Source organism: Rhinatrema bivittatum, chromosome 7 (genome assembly GCF_901001135.1).
Source record: "Rhinatrema bivittatum chromosome 7, aRhiBiv1.1, whole genome shotgun sequence".
Classification (NCBI taxonomy): Eukaryota; Metazoa; Chordata; class Amphibia; order Gymnophiona; family Rhinatrematidae; genus Rhinatrema; species Rhinatrema bivittatum.
The window spans coordinates 276,683,136-276,707,525 of record NC_042621.1 but is presented as its reverse complement, the minus strand read 5'-3'; the positions used below and the strand labels follow the sequence as shown (position 1 = coordinate 276,707,525).

The following is a 24,390-nucleotide window of genomic DNA, read 5'->3' as shown; positions in this document are numbered from 1 at the left end:
ATCTTAAGTCACTTAGACTAATGTAATAGCTTATGGATTGGGTTACCTAGTAATTTGCTTCATTTTTAAATCTGGTGCAAAAAGCAGCTGCTAGAGCAGAGCTTTCCAAACTGTGTGTCGCGACACGTTAGTGTGTCGCCTGCAGTGTGCAGGTGTGTCACGCGCCGCGCCGTTAACTCAGACATGAGTTTGGGCTTTTTTTTCCTAGCGATTCACTTTTTTTTTTTTTTTTCTTCAATTTGTGGGTTGCTTATTATTGGGCGTTTTTTGCTGTCAGTTGCGTTTTTTTGGGGCTTGGTGGGTGGGACTTGAGCCCAGCTGTCCCTGTCATTGGCTGCTGCTGCCGATGAGGCCTGGCCACGAGGAGTACTGACTGCAAGCAACAGTGTCTGGTGATCATGGAAGGTATTATGCAGCACGGCAGGCTTGAACCCTGAAGGGAGTGAAGCACTTAACTGGCAACAATCAAAAAGAAGAGGTACATGAGTGTGGGGACCAGACATATGCTGGGGGGGGGGGGGAGAGATGAGTGTGTGGGAGACAGATGTGCTTGGGCTTGTTTTGTTTTTTTTGGAAAATAGCGCTTGGAATATTATATATTTTTAATATAAATGAAAGGTTTTCATGAGAGAGGTTGTGTCATGAAACATTTTATTTATGTATATATTTAAGGAAACATACATAAATTGTCGAAATACGTTTCGTTCGTTTCATCTTTAACTCTGGTTTGCTAGTAGACTGAATTACCGTGTCGTGAAATTGTTTGTCTAAAAAGTGTCACCAACATGAAAAGTTTAGAAAGCTCTGTGCTAGAGTGAGAGTTGTGGGTTTTCAAGACCATATCACACCAGTTTTAATGAAGCTTCACTGGTTCCCCATTAAATGGAGAGCATTATTTAAGTTGATTTTAACCCATAAATTGTAATATGGAGTGTACAGCTGTTTAATGATAAGCAAACTACATTGGCACACTCCATCTCGTACCCTGCATTCCTCTGGAACACATTTGTTAGTGATTCCTTTTATCTGGGAATATAGACACTAGATGAGGTTGAGGGCTTTTTTTTATTTTTTCAGCCCTCTTTCATTAGAATCATCTTCCAGGTGATGAGAGAGAGCAAAGGAATGTAAAACTTCTTAGACTATTAAAACACTGTTTTCTAAGGAGGTTTTTAATTCATTTATTTTAAATATATGATTTTATTTGGAATGTTTTAATATTACGGGTGTGTCATGTTATCTGCACAGAATGTTGCAATTGGATGTTGCAGACTATAAGATTTTATAATAAATTAATACCAGGGAAGATGATTTTCCTTGAAGCAATCATCTAGTTATGTTGCTGTTAGTGTTCAGAGATTTATCTGATTATCCATTCTGGAAGCTTCTTTAAGGAACATTGTATCACTCAAGATACAGGATTTCTTGTTTTTCATTTCATAAAATGTTTGGTATTGTGCATTTGGGAAGAGTAGAGTGATGAGCATATAAATGTTCTTGGAGCTCTTTGTACCAGGGCTGATTACAGTGTAGGGTGTTAAGGTATGATGTGCTATCACAGACACTCTCATAACTGTGAATCTGTAGTGGAAAGTGAAGAGTAATAGCACATAGCTATATGTGATTGTCAAAATAATTTAGATTCAGTGCAGTTTTGTAAAGAAGTTTCTGAATCCCTATTGAAAACAATCTTTTGCTGCTCTTTGCTGTAATTGGAGGACCTTTCAAAAACCTGTTTTCGTATAACTACATGGTTTGGTTTTACTCCATAAATGAGCATTCTGGCAATGGGGGAGGCAATACAGTAAAATGAGCTAATTCAGTCTGTATATGTGTCCAATCCTCTTTGTGCCTCAAATAGCACAAAAGACATCCAGAAGAAAGCTGCCTGTCTCTAAATAGGTACAATGTCTGTCTTCCTTTTATTCCCATAACCTGCTGTGACACAATAGATTTCTATTGCAGACTCCTTAGTCAAAGAACTCATGCTAACAATTTTTTTGTTTAGCATGAGCTCATAAAAATATTTAACATACACACAGAAACTCGTATTTAACATCCTGTGCAAAGAAAGTTTTTGTGTCAGCATGTTAAATTTTGGGTAAACTAGTTTGACTGCAGCAATGGTGTGCATGGTAATGCCAAAATAGTAACTGCATGTTAGTCCCATTCCAGAACCCCACTACTAGCCATCATGAAGTGAATAGCCCAGTTATTGGGGATATCCTCCCTCCCTCCCTCCTTTGGCAATATGCAGCCACTGCTGGGGCATCTCCTTTTCCTTCCTTCCTCTAGTTCAGGGGTCAGGAACCTTTTTGGCTGAGAGAGCCATAAACGCCACATATTTTAAAATGTAATTCCATGAGAGCCATACAATATGTTTAAAACTAAATACAAGTAAATGTGTGCATTTTATGTAAGATCACACTTTTAAAGTACAATAAGTCTCTGAAAATATTACACCAGGCCTTAAGACACCAATACATCTCCTATTAGGAAAACGGACCAAGTCAGGCTGCTATAGAGTCCTACACAGAAACTACACGCCAGCAGAAAACCTCACCTGAATCACGTGCTGTCCCTCACCTAACATAGAATAAAGAGACCAAAACGCATAACAAGAAGCATGCAGACAAAAACTGAATTGGAAACTGCAACAAGCCAGAGTCTCTGTATGCAGTGTAACAAAGGAAAAAAGAAACATCACACATCCTTATAAAACAAATCAAGAAATATAAAATCATCAGCAGTAAAACTGTACTAACAAAAAGAACATATTTCGAAACAGCTGATGAGTGGAATATCCAATAATTAAAAACTCATATAAAACATTTCCAGATACCAACAAAATATTTCAAAATAGCAGACACAAAGATCCAGTAATGAAAAATAATAAGGATACAAAAATTTTTTTGCTCTGCATACCTGGGAACGTTTGATATCCAGGTGTCCTGAGATTGTTCTGAATTAGCAGGAGGTGGGGTGGTTTGCTTGGAACTTTCTCCTCTCTCAGTCACATACCAGCGCTCTCTCTCACACTGGCTCTCAATGACACACCTATACACACATGCTCTCAGTCACTCACATATACAAATGTTTTTTCTCTCTCACTTATATAGGCTCTTAATTACACATTTACACACATGCTGTCTATCTTTTCACGCTTACACACACACAGGCTTTCAATCACATAAATACATGCTGTCTTTTTCTCTCACACACAGACTCTCATTCACATGCTTACAAACATGTCCTCTCTTTCTCTCATTTACACACAGGCTCTCAATCACATACTCACATGCTCCCTCACCTAAATCAGCTCTCAATCACACAGACACACATGGTCTCTCTCTCTCATTTAAACACAGGCTCTCAATCACATACTCACATGCTCCATCACCTAAACCAGCTGTCAATCAGACACAGACACACATGATCTCTCTCTTACTTATACACACAGGCTCTTAATCATACATACACATGATCTCTCTCACACACAAAGGATCTCAATCATACACACATACTCTTTCAAACAAACAGGTTTTCAATTACAAACTTACACATACAGGTTCCCAATGGTAAACTTACATTCATGCTCTCTCTCTCACAGGCAGGATCTCAATCACAGACATACTCTCTTTCACATATACAGGCTCTCAATCAATCATTCACATACATGCAATCTCTCACTCACACACACAGGATCTCAAACACACATGCTTGCTCGCTCATTCACTCTCTCTCTCTCCCCCCCCCCCCGGGAACTCGCGGCAGCAGCAGCCACCTCCCAACGCTAACCTCCTTCATTTTCAGCCCTCGCGGAGGCGAAGGCGGAGTCCCATCGGCCGCGGTTGAAGATTTTCATTTTCCTCCGAGCCGCGCTGCAGTCTTCTTCCCGCGCAGGCACCCGATGCTCTCCACTTCCTCTTCCGGGCCGCGGGAAGAAGAGAGCACCGGCGTGCTCTCTCTTCCCGCGGCCCGGAAGAGGAAGTGGAGAGCATCGGGTGCCTGCGCGGGAAGACCCGCGCAGGCACCCGATGACTCCAGCGCTGGCACCCGGCTGACACCCGATGACTCCCGCGCAGGCACCCGGATGACTCCAGTCGGCGTGCTCTCTTCTCCTCCCCCCCGCGGCCCGGAAGAGGAAGTGGTGAGCATCGGGTGCCTGCGCGGAAGAAGAGACCACGCTAGTGTGGTCTCTTCTTCCCGCGCAGGCACCCGATGCTCTCCACTTCCTCTTCCGGGCCGCGGGGGGAGGAGAAGAGAGCACGCCGGTGCCGCTGACTCCAGCTGTCCTGCCGCGTTCCACCCGGGCTGACAGCATTTTAAGCCCGGGCGGCGGAGGACCGGGGAGCAGCTGGGTCAGCGGGGAACCGCGAAGTATGGCGACACGTGTCTGCGAGCCAGATGCAGCCCTCAAAAGAGCCATATCTGGCTCGCGAGCCATGGGTTCCCGACCCCTGCTCTAGTTTAACAAGCCCTATTCAGGGCATCCTTCTTCCCTACCCCCATAGTCTGTAAGCTTCCTCCTCCCCGCGTCACAGTCTAAAGCACCCCCTGTCATAACCTGATATAAGTTAATTTTTTACATGCCTTTCCACCAAGGTGCTGAAAGTATAGTATAGCCATGCAGTATATAGTAAAATCAATTAAAATGACAGTAACAAAAATCAGTAATATAAATAGAATATTACATAAGTTTAATAAGTCAAAAACATAATTAAGATATAAAAAAGGAGAATGAAATGGAACCAATTTAAAATCAATAGTCAGATTCTGACTAAAGATAAAAATAAAATGTATTTAATTTTTATTTATTTAAAGATTTTATATACCGACAGTCGTTGGGAACCTCTCATTGGCTTACATGAAAACAGAATGCAGCAAACATGCTTTACATAGAACAAAGAACTGAATAGCCAGTATTTAACCAGATGTCCTAGCCAAAATTAAAGCCTTGAATTGTGCTCAGAAAAAAAGAAGCCATTATAGGCTCTTCAGTTCAAGGGTTATTCTAGCCCTGTCTCTTAGAGCTGGACAGAACATGAGCCACTGCATTTTGAATAAGTTAAAGTTGCATTGTCTTCTGAGGGAAACCTAGATAAAAGGATGTCACAGTAATCTAAGCATGAAATGAGAAGGGCTCACAGAGTCAAATTTATTAATGTAGTTTTGCAGATGGCAAACCAGCTAGAGTGAATAAAAGCACTCTTAGAAACATTTAAATATGCTTCTTCATGTTCAGTTTAGAATGTATTACCACCTGATCTTTGACGGCGTGCAACTTCATCCAATAGAAATGGAAGATATATACCTTGAGGTAGACCCTTATCCACATAAAGGACTTCTGCCTTAAGTGGATTTAAAAGAAGCTTGTTTATAATTATCAATTTATTTCCTAATCTTCTTGAAGCAGTTATTAAGCTCTGTCTACTTCCAAATGAAATATAGATTTGCATAAAGCAAATAGATGGAAATGCAGTCTCTAATGTCTAATTGGGAGATATATATATAGAGAGAGAGAGAGAGAGAATGAATTAAGCTTTGGGGGTTGTCATAAATCAGTTGTCGAAGGAAAGAAGAAAATTCATCTAAGAGCACCTGTTGAGACCTCCCTTCCAAAAATAAGGTTTAAACTAGGATAGTGATGAAGCACTTCTAGCAGCTCCATTCAATATCTGGCAGCCCTGAGGGACAGGAGGGCTTTGCTTTCTCTCCTGCCCATGAAGATCTGAGATTCTCTTGATAGATGAGTATAACTTCTGGAGGAGTACCAGGGTGGGGGGCATCTTTAGATTTGGGGTGAGGGCTTTATATTGTGACTTTGGGGGTGGGAGAAGCTGCTGACTGTGAGGTGAGGGAGAGGGATTCCATCAGGGGCAGCATGCTGTCACAGAAGAAGGGAAGGAGGAAATTCTCACTATTAATCAACTTGCTACCTTTCATACAAGTTAAGTGGGTATTTTGAATGGCACTGTACTCAATAGTTCGTTAACATCAAATCCTAGCAGATAACTAGCAGCTGTTTATCGAGCCCTCAGTAAATAGCGTGGAATGTCTACCACCTAATTTACTGAGTACTTCATAGTTCTTCATTTGCATATAACATTATTTCATGTTACTTTAAAGTGTATGCTATGGCCTTTCTGCATAAGCAAGCTATTTTAAGCATAGGCCTCTAAGTTGTGTTGTGAGCACATCTAGGTTACTTTAGGTGGGCTTACATTTTTTTCTGTTCATTTTTTAAGTAGCATTGGGTGTCCCTGATCTTCTAAAATGCTGTACTAAGGTCACAAAATCTATTCCTCCCCATAGAAATGCCATGGGAGATTGTGGGCCAGGACTGGAGCTAGAGTTGCAAATATTAAAAAATTAAAAACCAGCTAGACAGCCCTCCTTCCTCCACCACCAAACAGCCTCTCTTCCTCTCCCCTGCCCCCACCACCACCCACAAACCTATTCATCTTGAGGTAATGATCATTCAGAGGCCTGAAATCAGCAGAGGCAGCAGAAGTATTGCAATGCGAAGCAGTGCAGGCCAGTAATTAAACCCAATGCATGCTTTTCTTTTCCCGGGCTTCATCTCTCATATGGAAGCCAAGAAACGGCGGGGCCACAATAGGACTTGGGAGCAAAGCGTGCATTAGATCAGGCTTGTGCTCTTTCACACTGTGATCCTGCAGCATAGCCAATCAAGCTTAAAAAAAAAAGGGGGGGGGGTGTGGGTGGGAGGGAAGGATTGCTTAGGTTCTGATGTTTCTTCCCTGGCCACTCATCGGAAGAGTGCTAAGAAGAAAAGAGAACCAGCGAGCTTTGATTCTAATGGTAGCTCTGAATTGGTCAAGAAGACCATGGCATTGCCAGTCTGATGCATCTCAGGGTAAAGGAACCTCCTCAGTTGCACAGGACCTGATCTACATGGAAGACCCAGTTCAAGTCTCACTTATGGTTTGGCCATTGAAAAGGCTCGCATATGCAAGAGAGATATATTGACCCCTATAATTGTGACTATGTTGAGTGTTTGGAAACTAACTTACTTTAGGGTATGTATGGGTCTAGAGGGTGTTTGGTGCCATCCCTATTTTAGGGCATCTACTCTAATTATCTTTCCTACAATATGGCTTTGAAAAATGGTTGTGTCTCTGTTCCCTGAAGGTTCAGCTGGCAGCCTTATGTTATGGGAAAGAATTCAAGATTCTTTAGCAGCAGCCCATCTAGACATAGTTCTCTGTTTGAAGGGTGTAAAGCATCTCAGACCTCTGATTTGTCCAATCACTTCTTGGGATCTCAGTCTGATGTTGAGGGCTCTAGCAGGAGCTCCCTTTGAGCTGTCAGGCAACTTTTAAGTATTTGTCGTTGAAGATCATATTCCGATGGTAATCTGTTAAGCAAGATGCATCTCAGTTACAGGCCCTCTCTTGCAGGGATCTGTACTTGTTGATTTCAGAGGGAAAATAGTGGTCCGTCCCATGCCCTCTTTACCTAAGGGGTCATAGGCCTTTATCTTAACCAGTTAGTTTCCTTACAGATGTTTAGATCAAAGGAATGTAAAGGTGAAAAAAAGAAATCAACATATATGTAGAACCATTTTTAGATACCTTAATGTGACCAATTCCTTTTGCAAGTTGGTCCGGTTTAGCAGGCCTTATAAAGATTAAGAAAGCTGTTAGCACAGCATATATTGATCATTGGCTACCAGTTCCAGAAGGGCTAAGGGTGCATTCAACAAAAGTACAAGTGGCTTCCTGGGCTAGGCTAAATCTAGGGCAGTCTCTCCAAAGGATATTTACAAGGTGGCAACATGACCCACACTGTAGTTACACAATGTTAGGATCCATATCAGGAATTACCACCCAGCAAAAGAATCTGGGAGTCTTGGTTGACAATACTTTGAAATCATTGGCTTAGTGTGCAGCTGTAGTAAAAAAAAAAAAAAAAAAAAAAAAAAAAAAAAAAAAAACCAAACAGAATATTAGAAATGAAGAATAAAATGGAGAATTTCACATAATGACTAGGAATGAGGCCATATCTGGAGTACTGTGTGTTCTGCTTGCCGCATCTCAAAAAAGATATAGATGCATTGGAAAAGGTACAGAGACAGTGACCAGAATGGTAAAGAAGATGGAACAGTTCTCACTTGAGTAAAGGCTAAAGAGGTTAGGGGCTGTTCAGCTTGGAAAAGAGATGCCTGAGGGGGAATATGATAGAGGTCTTTTAAAATCATGAATGGAATAGAACAGATAAATTTAAATCAGTTATTTACTCTTCCAAAAAAAACAAAGACTAGGGAACACTCCATGAAATGAGTGAGTAAGCACATTCAAAACAAATTGGAGAAAATTCTTCATTCAATATACAGTTAAGCTCTGAAATTCATTGCTGGAAGATGGTTAAAGTAGTTGGCATAGCTGGGTTTAAAATAGGTTTGAACGAGTTCCTGGAAAAGTCAATAAACTGTTGTTAATCATATAAGCTTAGGGAATAGCCACTATTTTTCACTGTGTGATAGCAGCATGGGATCTATTTACTGTTTGAGATCTTATCAGGTTCTTGTGATGTGGATTAGCTACTGTTGGAAACAGAATGCCATACTGGGCTTGATGGACCCTCAATCTGGCCCAGTATGGCAAATTTTATGTTGTTGCATTCCTTTGCTAAGCATCACTACTTAGACATCCAAGTTATGAATGATGTTAACTTCAGGGCAAAGGTCTTGACAACAGCTGGGATCTCCTCCCATCTAGTATGAGAAAAGCTTGGCTATGTCCTACTTGTCTAGACTGGTATGGCAGGGTAACGATTGAGAAATCTAATCTTACCTAATAATTTCCTTTCTTTGAATCTTACCATACCAGTCAGTACCCTCCCAGGTTGGTCTAGGCTGGTGAAAGTTCAGAAATTAGTAGTTTATTCATTGTCGGGCCGATACAGTACAGTGCGCACTGTTAACCCGTGTTTGGACGCGCGTTTTCGACGCGCTAGCTTTACCCCTTATTCAGTAAGGGGTAATAGCGCGTGAAATGCGCAGCCAAACCCCTCCCCCCCCCCAAAACTAATAGTGGCCGCAACTTGCAAATGCATGTTGATGGCCCTATTAGTTATTCCCGTGCAATTCAGTAAGCAAAATGTGCAGCCAAGCCGCAGAAATTAGCGCCTACCCAAAGGTAGGTGTTAATTTCTGCCAGCACTGGGAAAGTGTACAGAAAAGCAGTAAAAACTGCTTTTCTATACACTCTCTGACTTAATATTTGTACACCCTCTGACTTAATATCATGGCGATATTAAGTCGGAGGTCCCAAAAGTAAGAAATAATTTAAAAATAAAAAAAAAATAAAAATTTAAAATCAGCTCGCGGGTTGAAAATCGGACGCTCAGTTTTGCCAGCATCCAGTTTCCAAACCTGTGGCTGTCAGCAGGTTTGAGAACAGATGCCGGCAAAATTGAGCATCGGCTGTCAAACTCACTGACAGCTACCGCTCCTGTCAAAAAAGAGGCGCTAGGACACGCTAGTGTCCCTAGCGCCTCTTTTTACTGCAGGCCCTCATTTGAATACTAAATCGCGCGCACAGGAGAATGGCCTGTGCGCGCGTCGGGAGGGTGGGCGCTCGCCCGCTCTCCCGCAACTTTTACTGTATTGGCCCGTGTGATAGCAGAAGGGAGCAAGACCTGTTAATCTCTTCCCTTTCTGAAGTCTTCCCTTCCAAAAGGGAAGAAAATAAGAGAAGGCCTTGGAATAGCTCCTATTTCTAAAAAGTTAATTGTGAAAGTTATTACTAGTTTGCTATTCTAATGATTAGCTTTGACAAAGATATACTGTCAAGATTTACTGCCGCACAAGTGATGTTGTGGAAACTTGTAATTCTGTCTCCACCTGCTGGCATGGAGGTTTAACTCTCTTCTCTTGACTGGTATGGCAGGAGTCAAAGAAAGGAAACTATCAGGTAAGATTAAATTTCTCCTTTGTGTATCTTATTGAAGCTTGTTACATATTTGAATTTTGTTTCATCTCATTTCTTCTAGTAAGTATATCTTTAACAACTAATGTTTGTTCATGTATGGCTCACAGATCAGATCATCGGCACTTTGGACCTCCTTTGAATTGCCTCAATGTTATTTTGTAGATGTGAGCTCTAGAAACAGGGGGCAGGAATAGTGAATTAGGTCTGAAAACAAGTCTGCAGCATAAATTTAACAGGATGATGACACTAAACTGCCAAGGCTAGAGAGGAATATATATTTTAAATAAAGAACAAAATTGTTTTGTTCAGAACAGCAGCAGTTAAACAGAACTCTCAAGATATAAAGTTAAATGGCACTAGTTGTAGAAGGTATACTGTAAATCCTTTGAGAGGTAGGAAAGAAATGCCCTGTGTTTGCCTTGATTAGACTGTAAATGTTGTTGAACAGGGACTTTCTCTTAAGTGTTTGTACTGTGCTGAGTACATCAAGCACTGCTATAGAAGTGTTGATAGTAATGGAAAAAATGTGATGTGCTCCAGAGTTGTATCTTTCATCACCACATAGCTGAATAAAACCAGAAGTTCTCCCTCGACATGTAGGCATAAACCAGCCATCAGTGGGGTGTTGTCATCCAAAGACACAGACCCAGCTCTCAGAGATCAGTCTCTCAGCTTACACGGGAGTTCCCTTACTCAGTTGCTGCCTCATGAGCTGCTCAGTCTTTGTTCGTCCAAGCTGCTGCATGGATGGTTTTTCCTAGTCTCTCTGACCTCATAGTAACATAGAGGTCTATATTCACACAGTCCTGATAGCATACGGGTCGATACTCTAAGGCCGCGGTAGAAACAGTGCGGCAGTGTCAGGCGCACCCTCGTTCCCCGCACGCACAGTTCTCTTCACCTACCGCTCGATACTCTCTTCAAATTGCATGCAAATGCATGCCGCGGCTGCGAAGCCTTAGGCAAGCGTTAGGCCCGCGCAACCCATTTTACTATATAGAGCGCCTATACAGTATCCTGGGTTCGCGGGTCTAACGCTTCACGGCTGCGCTGGTATCTGTTATTTCAAATGTCATTTCAAATGACATTTGAAATGACAGGTACCAGGAAGTGGACAGTTATGTCCTCCGATGCTCAGCAAACTTTCCCCCCGCCCCCGCTTACCTGCCCTGGCCCCGTCCAGTCTCCGGTGCAGCCCCAGTCCGGTCTCCTGCAGCCCCGTCCGGTCCCCTCCTCCCGAAGCAAAAAAAAAAAAAAACCGAAAAAGTAGCAAGGCTCGGGCCTGCTACGGTAGTCCCTTCTCCCTTCTCCTCTCCTCCCGATTTCGGCGCTCAAGGCAGCCGTGCATTCATCCAGGCAGAGGGAGCCGGAGGCCGTTTTCGCCGCCGGCTCCCTCTGCCTGGATGAATGCACGGCCCCCGCCGGCAGTGAATGAATGCCCGTGCGATTTCGGCGCTCAAGGCAGTCACATGCCGTGACGTCACGGCATGTGACGTCACGGGCATTCATTCAATGCCGGCGGGGGCCGTGCATTCATCCAGGCAGAGGGAGCCGGAGGCCGTTTTCGCCGCCGGCTCCCTCTGCCAGGATGAATGCACGCCCACCCGGCCGCCTTGAGCGCCGAAATCGGGAGGAAGGGAGAAGGGACTACCGTAGCAGGCCCGAGCCTTGCTACTTTTTCGGGTTTTTTGTTTTTTTTTTGCTTCGGGAGGAGGGGACAGGACTGGGGCTGCACCGGAGACCGGACGGGGCCTTGAGCGCTGAAATCGGGAGGAGAGGAGAAGGAAGAAGGGACTACCGTAGCAGGCCCGAGCCTTGCTACTTTTTCGGTTTTGGGGGTTTTTTTGCTTCGGGAGGAGGGGACAGGACTGGGGCTGCATCGGAGACCGGACGGGGCCAGTGCAGGTAAGCAATGTTTTTACACTTTTTTTACACCATTTTTTACACTTTATTCCCGTTTTAATTTTCGAACACCACACTAACACCAAGTAGAGGGTGGCGGTAAACTAACACGTTAAGGCCGCGGCAAAATAGCGGGTTACAAAGGAGATAATCTGAGCGCGCGTCACAGTATCGTAGGGGAATAGCTAATTCCTTCATTATACAGCTAATTCGTTCATTTACATATCATATACATGCTGCGTGCGGAAAGGGTTATGCGTCTGTTTTAAGAAGCGCTAAGGACGCGTGAAACTGGAGACTGTATCGCTGGATCGCCTTACGCGTCCGAATTGTGAGCTCCCAGCACGTTACAGACGGGAAATCTTCAACCGCACATTACAGTATCGACCTGTTAGCTGGATACACTTATGTGGCTAACTTAGGCATATTCAACAGTGCAGCCACAGTATTGACTATAGCCAGCTAATTAGGACAGCCCTTTGACTAGACCAGACTTAACCGACTAAGTCATCCAGCTACCTCTGAATATTGGAGTTAGCCGGTTAGCTTAGCTAACTCAACTCCTTCCCAGTTATGCCCCTGAGCCGGCTAACTCCTAGTTATGCCCCTGGACTGCCACTAACTTACCTGGTTAACTTATTAGCCGGCTAGAATTTAACCAGGTAAAGGCTGAATATAGCCGGGTAAGCCTTTTAGATGGATAACTATTACAATATTCGTCTAAATGACTTTTGAATATGAAGCTCATAGTGAATATCAGATGAATGGTCCATCTAGCCTGCCCAGCAAGTTTTATAGGGCAGTAGCCACTCTATGCAGGCTACCTTCAAGCCTTTTCTTAAGAGTAGTAGCAACTTCTACTCTGCAAGCTATCTCCAAACCTTTTGTTAATATTCAAAATGCCAAGAAGTAACTGCTGTCTGTGTAGGCTACACCCAAGCAGAAATGTAAGTTTAGGTGTAATATCTTTCTTTTATCTTTATAAAAATTTATTGCTTATGCAGCAAGCACTAAGCGATGTAGAAATCCTAACACATAATGTATAAAATAGTCTACAAAACAAGGTTATATACTATAACTGCTTTGTCTGGAGGCTGTCATGCCAAAAGTTCATGTTATGTGAACCAGCTGACTATTTCCAATCTAAAAGTAAGCCTGCTTAAAAGGAATGTCTTCAACATTGTTTTAAATATCCTTGAGCAATCCAATTGACGCACTCCCTCAGGCAGCGAACTCCAAAATGTAGGGGCTGCCGTGGAGAATGCAGTGTCTCTTGTCGCTGTGAAAAGTTACCCTATTTCTTCATTTCTATTCTCCAGCCAGCAGGGATCCTCTGTGTTGGTCCCACACCCTTTAGAATTCCATTGTCATTCTTGTCTTCACTACCCCCTCCGGGAGGGCATTCCATGCATCAACCACCCTTTCTGTGAAGAAATATAACCTGACATTGTTGCTGTCTTCCTCCTTGACGTTTCAGATTGTGACCTCTAGTTTTGCAGCTTTCTTTCCATCAGAAAAGATTTGATTTTTGTGCATAAATTCCTTTCAGGTATCATCATATCTCCTCCAACTCTTCTGTCTTCTAGGGTATAAATATCAAGGCCCTTCAGTCTCATTTCATGGCTTTCCATACAGACCCCACACTGTGTTTTGGTCACCTTTCTCTGGACTGCTTCCATTCTGTCCTTGTTTTTGAAATGAGATCTCCAGAACTGAACACAGTATTCCAGATGAGGCCTCACCAACAATCTGTACAGTGGCATCACCTCCTTTTTCTTGCTGCTTATGACACTCTCAGTGCAGCCTAGCATCCCTCTGACCTTAAGCACTGCCTTGTCACATTCCTTCACCACCTTCAGATCATCAGATGCTATCAGTCCCAAGGTCTCTGTCATACACGTCAGTCTTTCATTGCTCATCACATACAGAAGCTTTGTATTGCTGTGCCCCAAATGTATGGCATTGAATCCCAACTGCCAAACTTTGACCAGTTCTCGAGCTTTCCTAGATCACTTCTCATTCTTTCTACTCCTTCAGACATGTCCACACGTGCAGATCTTGTTGTCATCCACAAAAAGACAAATTTTACCTTTCAATATCACTTGCAAAGATTTTTTAATTTTTCTTGATTAATCACATTTCTTTCATTGAAAATAATGCAATTTGCAATAAAATGTAAAATAAAATACAATAAAACCTGATTAAAAACAGATTAACAAAAGAAAGCAATGTAAAACAAAGCGATACAGACATAAAACAAAAGGACATACAAATTAACATGTTTGAACAGGAACATAATAGATGACATAAAAACAGACAATTATGGAAATCAATAATGAACTAAAAAAGGACAGATAAAAGAAAACTCCTAAATTGTTGTAGTAAGAAATTGCTTCATACTTTTATACCTCTGATTTACAAGTTTGCAATTCCTTTTTTTTTTTTTTTTTTCACTATTGCCTTGGCAGTTCTTCAACAGAACTTTTAAATTCTGCAAAAAAATAAAAATTAATTAATACTAGTAAATGAGATTTGATGGAGAAAGCTAGAAGGAAGAAAATTATAGTTAGAGTTCAAGGCCTGTTCATGTGGGTACCGCATATCTTTTATGAACACCCATTCTTTCTTTTACTGCTGCCTGGGTCCCGATCCTGATGACCCTAGTTGCCCTAGCTGGGACAGGCTGTTGCCATGGGCTGAGCAGACCCATGCCTAGAAGATGGAAGCTCTGCAGAAGGCAGTCTCAAGTAAGACTTCAGCATGAGGAGAGCAGTGCAGTCACTCAGTCTCATTGAGTGAGGTCTTTTCAGATTACTGTTCCATAAGAAGCACCAGTTGCTCCAAGCCTTGACACCTCCGCCCATGATGCTGGCCTGCAGATTCTTCAGAGGTCAGGGGGTTACGTATGGGGGTTTTAAATTTACGTCTCATGGGTTACGTATGGGTTACGTATGGGGGTTACGTATGGGGGTTTTAAATTTATGTCTCAGGGGTTTTAAATTTACTCACACCTCCGGCGCCGTGCGCCGCGCATCGAAGGAGCGCGACAAAGGGGCAGGCCCCTTTGTCTCGCCCCTTTGTATAGCCCCGAGGAGGCCCCGACCCATACCCACGTAAGTAACGGCAGCCATAACAACACTATAGTAATAGACAGTAAACGTGCTGAAGCCCTACGGAGTTTACTGCCTGCATTACAGCCAAAACCTGTTATAGCCACCGCAGCATCCAGTCCAGCCACTCCAGCATCCAGTCCAGCCACTCCAGCATCCAGTCCAGCCGCTCCAGCTTACTCTCCAACAATCTAAGAAGAATGTCTCCATCCTTTCCAATCCCAATCCTCCCACACTGTCCACCTTCCAAAGGACATTCATCTCGACACGCCAATCACCACAACCTTAAATCCCTCTCTCCAATCGTGATCACTCCCATTACCCAACTGCTAGGCTTTTCACTATTTACGTTAACACTATTCAATGCACAATCCCTAACTAAGAAATCAGTAATACTAAACGACTATCTCATCGATGTGAAACCGGACATATGCGCAATTACTGAGACATGGCTCAAATCTTCAGATACTGCAATAATCAACAAACTACCCACTGAGACATACAACTTCTTCCCCATCCCACGTCATGGAAAAAAAAAAAGGAGGAGGAATCCTCCTAGCTACAAAAAAGGACCTCAGATTCACTCAACACTCCTCCTACACCGACTCGAAACTCGAATTTGGCTTCTTCTCGTCAGACAAACTCCGAATTTTACTTCTCTACGCTCCTCCAGGATTACTGGAAACAGACACCTCTCCTCTGGTCGAATTAACTACTTCTCTCATCAATCTAGATGCACCAGCTATAATCTTAGGTGATTTCAACCTGCACGTCGACAACTCCATATTATCACCTAACTGCGAAGCCTTACTTACAGCATACTCCGCTTTAGGTTTCACTCAACTAGTTAACGAACCCACACACAAAGCCGGACACACGTTAGACCTTATCTTCGTCAATTCAGCAATCAAACTGGTCCAGCACCCCACCTGCACGAAGGTACCATGGTCAGATCACTCCCTCATAACTTCCTCATTCTCAATAAAAGATACCAGTCCATCTCACATACCCTCACATTGCTTCACTTACAGAAAAACATGCACCACAGAAGATCTGAGCAATCACTTATCATCACATCTCACCCAAGTAGACTTCACCAATCCGAATTCAGCGCTTCGATCTTGGAACATCATCACGGAATCGATAGCCAACAAGCTATGCCCTCTAACAACAAAAAAACCTCACCCCAACTCCGCCAAAAGGCAACCATGGTTTACACTAGAACTAAGAAAACTTAAACTACTGCTAAGACAAAATGAGGCTAAATGGCGCAAAAACCCATGCACCATCACTCTATCTACCTATAAATTAACTCTTCACCAATACAAATCCAATACATTAAGATCCAAGAGGAACTACTACGCATCCAAGATCCACCACCTAATCTTCGACGCTAAAGCCCTCTTTAGCTACGTCTCTAACCTCACTCAAATAAACCCATCAGAAATCACTCTCAACCAAGCCAAATCTAAAGCGGAAGAACTAGCGCTATTTTTCAACAACAAAATCAGCAAACTTCTAACTCAACTGCCCCCTAACACCGCTTCTACTTCAACACCACCTCAGACCGCCTTCAAAAATTCACGCTTAGAAGAACTGGAACTCACCTCTTCCATTGAGATCCAAGGTATACTACGGAAAATGAAACCATCTTCTCACCCTTCGGACCACATCCCTTCGAAATTGCTTCTATCAATTCCTGACTCCATCTCCAAATCCCTGTCAGACATCATAAATTGCTCAATAACGCAAGGATCTTACCCAGATGACCTAAAATTGGCCTCTCTCAAACCACTACTCAAGAAACCTAATCTAGATCCTAATGACCCAAACAACTACCGTCCAATCGCCAACCTCCCCTTCATAGCCAAGATTATGGAGAAATTGGTGAACACCCGACTCTCAAACTACATTGAAGAAAACAACCTCCTTTTCCCATCACAATACGGTTTCCGCAAAACACTAAGCACGGAGTCCCTACTCATTTCCTTAACGGATCACCTCATCCTGGGCCTCGATAAAGGTCAAGCCTTCTTACTGATCCTACTGGACCTTTCTTCAGCCTTTGACACCGTTAATCATTCATTACTCATTACCCAGTTAGCCTCCATAGGTATCTCAGGCACAGCTCTATCTTGGTTCATATCATTTCTCAGCAATAGAGGATACAAGGTAAAGATACAGAACAAAGAATCCTCTCAACACCCGTCGTCAGTAGGAGTCCCACAGGGGTCTTCCCTGTCTCCTACTTTATTTAACATTTACCTTATACCGTTATGCCAACTTCTCACCGACCTCAACCTCAAACACTTCCTTTACGCGGACGATATCCAGGTCCTGATACCCATTAAGGATTCCTTCGCAAAAACTCTGGCTTACTGGGATACATGCCTTCAAAAAATTAAACTCCTCCTCACCAGCCTAAACCTGGTATTAAATTCTGGCAAAACTGAACTCCTGCTCATCGCCTCAGAAAACAGCACCATCACCTCTGCACAACAAGCCACGCCAACAATCACACAAGTGAGAGACCTAGGAGTCTTAATTGATAATCGCCTGAATTTCAAAGCCACTATTAACAAAACCACCAAAGACTGTTTCTACCAACTACAAGTGCTGAAAAGAATTAGACCACTTTTCCATGCCCAAGATTTCAGAACCATTCTACAAGCAATCATTTTTTCAAAATTAGACTATTGTAACGCCATCCTACTTGGCCTTCCCGCTTCATACACCAAACCGCTTCAGATGGTGCAAAATGCAGCTGCACGAATTCTGACAAATACCAGGAGAAGGGACCACATAACCCCCATTCTAAAGAGCTTCCATTGGCTACCTATACACTTTAGAATAATATACAAGGCCATTCTTACCACATACAAAAACATCAACCAACTGGCTCCCATTGACCTACAGATCCCGCTCCGACTACACAATTCGTCAAGACCGACAAGAGATGCATACAGGGGATCGCTACAGGTACCTCCGTCCAAATCCACCAGACACTGCACACTAAGAGACCGGGCTTTCTCTACAGCCATTCCACCTTTATGGAACTCCATCCCCTCAAATCTCAGAACAGAACCATGCATCTCAACTTTCAAAAAAAGACTAAAGACCTGGATATTCACACAAGCTTTCCCGGACGCCAATTGATAGAACACCTCCAAGCCACCCCTTATCTCCAACTATACCATGGTTAACTAATCTCCAACTCGGTTAACTAATCTCCAAATACACCATGGTCATCCTTATCTTCTATCGTTTACCTGTGTGAATTTAATAACCTTTCCTTTCTCTTCCTTCTCAGCCAAGTTCTTATTACCCTGTTATATGTAACTGCCTTTTCAACACCATTGTTATAGTTATGTTTACTATGCACCCCTGTTTTATGTGAACCAGCACGATGTGACTTCTGTCTCGAATGCCGGTATATAAAAATCTGAAATAAATAAATAAATAAAAAGCAGAAGACAGTATTCAAAATGCCAAGAAGAAAACTGAAGTGGCCAAAGGATCTCCTCTGGGGTTGTCTCCCTTGATGCCAGAGAAATCAGTGTGGGTTCCACATGGTGGACCTCACCTTGTCAGCAAAACGAGCTGCTTCTCTCTTGGCGCAGGTTGCATTATCCTTCCTGGCATGGAAGATTCCCATAACACCAAGCAACTTTTCCTGAATGCTTCAGTTCTAGCACCATCTAAGGCTCCGTCTGTCTCTTCAGTGTGATTCATACCAGCATAGACCAAGGTGCATTCAGCTACCTTTGCACAAAGCTTCTCTACCAATGTGCTGGCAGTTTCTTCAGTGCTGAGGAGCCAGCATCCATCCATCTTGGAACTTACAGGTTTGGCACAAAAAAATCTTGACTGTGCAGAGGGTGAAGCCTGGAACCATCATCAAGATAACAGTGTAGCTGGTGCAAAGTACATCAGAAACAGATGTATCAAAAGATGCAGCGATGGCACCCTCAAGCTACTATAGCGGCGCCCATGTTTGGAAAGGATGTGTTTCTACCCACTAGTTTGCAAAGGGCTATTCATCCAGTGGTGACCCCCGCTGTTGGAAATAGTGAGGCATTTCTTTGCCTCTGTAGGTCTGGAAGACCTGAGAGGGAGGTTAGAACCTCTTCTGTTGAGGATGAAGGAACTCCCACACTGCAGAGCCCGAGTCCACAGGATGTTCATGTGTCTCCTTGAGAATTGTCACCCATGGCAGTGAATCTTCTATGTGGTATAGCTAGATCATCTCTTCCTAGGGAAGCCCCACACATTTCAGAGAGTTAGTGGAATTAACACCCTGAATTCCTGCTAGTCCTCTCTCCCTCAGAGAATGCTGTTGGGAATAAGACGTTTTGAACACAAACCCCCATTTTATCTAGCTTGCATTCACTGCCTGTAAAATGGTGTACACAATTTAAAATGCTTCTAATCATCCACAAATTATTGTATGGAGATAGTTCATGTAGTCTAAACAGTATGTTTAGATTTTATATGTTCCTTCATGTATGCCATGCTCATCAAGGACACATCTACTCTCCACCCTTTTGTTGTGTGGGTATAAACTACAAACCAAGTGTGTACCAGCAATTTCTTATGCTGGGCCAACTTTATGGAATTCTCTTCCAGTAAAGCTGCGAGAAGAGCAGGGTATCAACATTTTTTGACAGAAACTTAAACCCTTCTATTTTAAGTAAGCTTATACATTTTTACTAATTTTGTCTATTTTAGTTTTGTTTTTCATTGCAGTTTTAATGTGTGTTTTTTAATTCTGTTTAAATGTTTTCTTTGTTTACTGACTTGTTAACTATTATGAATGTACTTTGTAATCCGCTTTGGACTATTATTAGAAGTGCACGGAGTATAAATTTGTATAAATAAACCCAAAGAGTTGACTATTTCACTAGGCTTAAACTCTGAAAGAAAGAGACTGAGGAGCTCACAAGGCAGTGACTGTGGGCAGGAACTCCCATGCAAATTCAGAAATTCTTTCTGAGCTCTAAAAGTTGACATCACCTCATTGGTTGTGGTTGATTTACCCTGCTGTCTTTGGAGAACTCTGTTTAGAGGTAAGCAAACTTGTTTTTGAAGATGTTTATGTAGCATCATCAGTGTGCAAAATACTTCAGTGTTCCTACATCAGAGCTTACATTATAAATATGAGCACACAAAGGCTAGATGACTTGTACAAAGTAAGTCATTGATGGCTTGAAGGTTCCCTGCTAAACTTGATTTCTCAATCACAATTTTGCATTCTGTGGCGTTATAAATCTTCAACTGCTGCTAGCGGAACAAAGCTGACTTTTTTTGTTGGCACATGGTGATAGATGCATATCTCTGTAATATCAATGACATACTTTGATTAAGTTATGCATTATAGACATAGTAATAGAAGTGTTTTTAGTTATCATTACTTCATAATGGATGTTCGTTCATTCTTTCTTTTTAGCCCTTGGAAAAGAAGTTTGTGCGAGTTTCAGGCGAAGCAACAATTGGACATGTTGAAAAATTCCTGAGACGGAAATTGGAACTTAACCCAATTTGTCAGGTACATGTGAAGTTTCCATATTTGAGTTCTCCACTCACCTGCGGCCTCTGGATTAACTAAGAACTACTGACACCACTTTCACTTTGCACTGGAATTGTTTATTTATAAGTGAAGTTCCTTACCATTCAGCTTGATATAGAAGAAGTGCACGAAACAAAACTCTAGCTCTTCTGAGTGGTTTCCTAAACTCGCTAAAGTTTCCTCTGCAGTATGTTCTTGGCAGGACATCCCCTTTCCAGTGGCGCCTCTGACTCTCACCTATTTAGACTCTCAGTTTGGGAAAGTGCTGTGGAATGCCTAGTGTTACCAGCTCCCCCTTGTTTCCTGTCCTTTTCTGATCTTCCCCTTCTGGGGTATTGTTTGGGAGATGGATATGCCCTCTTCTTGGATTTCAACTCCCTACCTTTGCTTCTTCAACTCAAGTTCTCCTTTTTAGAATCTTTCACTTCAACTTCATTCAGTCAGAGCAGTCCAGACAAATGGGTTGTGCCCATCAATTAACAGGTTCTCTGATATCTCCTCTTCTAAGCATCGTTGTTGACCTCAGCCTGCCAGTAGTCTTAGTCTCCAGAAGATGGTAGGCATGCATCGTGTGCTGTTAACTAAGGTCTGGTTAGGCTTGGTGAAGAGAACATCTTGGGCAGCTCCTGCGGTGAAAGAAGCATTCTCCCTCCGCAGTTCAGTATGGCTGTAGGGGGAAGGACATTTAATTTTCTGAGGCAGCTCCTGTGGTTCTTTCCTCAGTTAAGCAGCACCTGGTCTAGTGGGCTGCCAGTCAAGGTCTGATAACTAGAAATTTTATTTTGTTTTTTCCCCCCTCCCCTTCTGTATTTCCTCCCTCTTATATCCTAAAAAAAAGTCTTTATTTAAAATTTATATATCACCTACCAACGTTTCTAAGCAGTTTATACTAGGACATTCATAATAATTATAAATAATAAAATCAGAAACATAAAATAAGGACAAACCACAATAAAATAATAAAAATGAAAATAAAAACATAAAATGATTATAAATTGCTGTCGCTGCTAATCCCTCCGCCAGTAACAAGTGGTTGAAGCTTCTGACATTGCTATTCCTTAACTAATAAAATTATAAATTAAATGCTTGCTGAAACAAGAAGGTCTTCAGCATTGTTCTAAATTTTGACTACTTTACTTTCTACTGCTCAGGTAGAGTATTCCATAGGGTTGGACCATGTACATTAAAAAAAAAAAAAAAAAAAGTCACTCTAGATCCGTCCAAACAAACTTCCTGAAGGAAGGAATGTCCAGCAATAATTGAAGCTGTGGGCAATACAGTTTTAACATTGTGATAACATGTGGGGCAAGGCCCCTAATCCCTTTAAAAACCCACATAACTTCAACTTTACTCGCCATACTATAGGTAACTAGAGATGTTTTATCAGATATGGCGCAATGTGTTGATGGATTGTTACTCAAACAGTAATTCTAACAGTGGAATTTTGGACATACTGCAAAATTCCAATGTGTTTTTGAGGTAGACTTAGGTATAATGAGTTGTAATGGTAAATAGATGACATGACCAGAGAGTGAATTACAATTTTAAGATTGGCATTGATCTCTGTAAAAGGTAAAAAAAAAAAAACAAAAAACAAGCACCTTACAGATGTTCTTCTGAAAAGTGAGCAGATCAGTGAGTGTTTACAGACCACACCTAGTTTCCGGTGAGTCTTTTGATTTCCCATGTTTCCTGGTTATGGCGGATTATCGGTAAATTGATACTGTGCTTGTTCAGAGGCAGCAGGGCTGGAATGTGCTGGTGATCAGATTCGGGGGGGGGGGGGGGGGGAAGGGGGCACATCCGTGGAGTGAACAGGCTGCTGTTCCCATAGAGGTGAGCCCTGCGATAGGAACAAATACAGGATGGGGTGTTCTTCACACTCTGACTTCTTGTGGGTCTGAGGTGTCTGTCTGCAGGATGAATTCATGATTGAAATCTCTATATACAACTGGTTTCTGGCATAGTTTCTCCTTAAGTCTCATGAAGGGCTGTTTGCATTCTTGTGACCACTGTTCTTGGTTTTAGGCCGATCATTCTTATTAGATTGGTGTGTGTTTTTAATGATCTTAATTTTCTTACTATGGTTTTGCTTTATTATTTATTAATTGCTATTAATAACCACTTTACTACTTTTATTATTGTCTTTTATCTACTTTACTATTACACATTGTATTTATGTTTTTTATTTATTGTATTAATTTATCATATTGTGAACCGTTGTGATGGTCCCAGCGAACAACGGTATACAAAATCAACAAATAAATAGCCAGTTGGGCCCAAGAAGGCTTATTCCTTTTTATGGGTTATAGATTGTGGACAGCCTTTGAGAATAAGGGTTTTATTTGATCATTTCCTACAATGTAACCTATATAGAAACCTATAAATAAATCCTGGGGGTAGGTGGGAGATTCAAGCTAATATGCACATGGTGGAATTGGAGGTTAGGCCCGCACCTCTGATGCAAGAACAGATGCTACCCTTTGTAGTTAGTGCTCCCAGTTTGGATTTTGTATCAAATATGTGAATGCTGATATGGCTGTAATAAAATATCCTTAAATTGTTAAAACACTGCCATAGCCCTGTGTAATCCGAATGAGAGTACTCTGAAATTATATAATCCTCAAAGTCATGAAAACTGTCTTCTCCTTGGATGCTGAGTCTAAGGGAATCTGCCAATGTCCATTCATTAAATTGAGGGTGGTAATCTATTTGGCCTTTCCTGGTCAATTTAACAGTTAGTCTACAAGAGGCATTGGGTAGGTATTAAATTGAGATTGCATAAACCCATCAGAAATTGATACAGAGGTGAGTACTTTATTCCTTTTTATTTTCAAATTATTGATTGTTTTTAATACTTTATTTATCCATGTTTAATGTGTAACATTTACTGCATACAGAAAATATAAAAATAAACCCTGCAGGGCCATAATATTTAAGCAACTTAATTGAAATGAGTTTCATAGCGCACAACATGAGGGAGGACAGGAAGATAAAGAAATTTGATTAGAGAGAGAGAAAATCCATGCAAAGTTGCAGCTCTTACACAATAACGGAGGTGAGAAGAGTTCTAGTTTATAAGGTGTTTTTGTACAACGAATCAAGGAGCAGAGCTAGTTACAATAATCAAAGTTTTACTTAGAAGAAAAATTTTAGGTACTCAAGTTCCCAAACTATATGTAGAGCCCCATACAGAGAAAGTTAAGAAAAAAAATCGTGCTGCAACAGAGATTGCTAAAGACTGCAGCAACAAAACCAATTTGTTTACTCTGAGTATGCTTGGAAACATTGGTAAAAAGAGAATTTTGCCCTAGGAAATAACTTTTTTCTATGACAGAAGAATGTTTTCAACAAAAAGTCTCTGTCTAATTCCAACACCAGATATGCAGAGCATCCCTGGAACATTTTCAGTTTCTGTGGATGCTTATAACTGACATATGTCCAAGCTGTCCAGTATTAATTGGACTACTGGTTGTACTAAATTGAAACACGTGGTATTTAGAAATTTGAAAAAATCACAACGCTGTGCATATCAATATTTTCATATGGATTTAAGGACCATCATACCACCCCCAGTGCTCACAAGTTAAACTTGCATTTCATGCACTTCATTGGGGTCACGTTTAATCAATTGGTCCAAGTAGCTAGCATCCAAGACAACAAAGTTCAAATTTTCTGTGTTTTTACTATATATTTAAAAAGTATCAACTTCCCTTATTCATGGGTTATCGGGGTCACTCATCCCGTAGCTGTCGGGGTCACTCGTCCGCGCACGTTTCGCAACACAAGCTGCTTCAGAGACATCCGTTCAAGCTCTCCTGATCCAGCACTCCCCCTTTTTTTTGCGGGGATA

At 41.9% G+C, this 24,390-nt stretch overlaps 1 protein-coding gene across 3 annotated transcripts in view; it reads left to right on the top strand.

Annotated features, from left to right (window-relative positions):
* Positions 1-24,390, top strand: part of PCGF6 (polycomb group ring finger 6) — a 211,378-nt gene that overhangs the window by 101,716 nt on the left and 85,272 nt on the right. For all 3 annotated transcript variants that reach the window (XM_029610296.1, XM_029610294.1, XM_029610297.1), the window contains exon 8: positions 20,418-20,516. In XM_029610296.1, the coding sequence (XP_029466156.1) occupies positions 20,418-20,516 (99 nt within the window). The remainder of the gene's footprint in view (positions 1-20,417; positions 20,517-24,390) is intronic.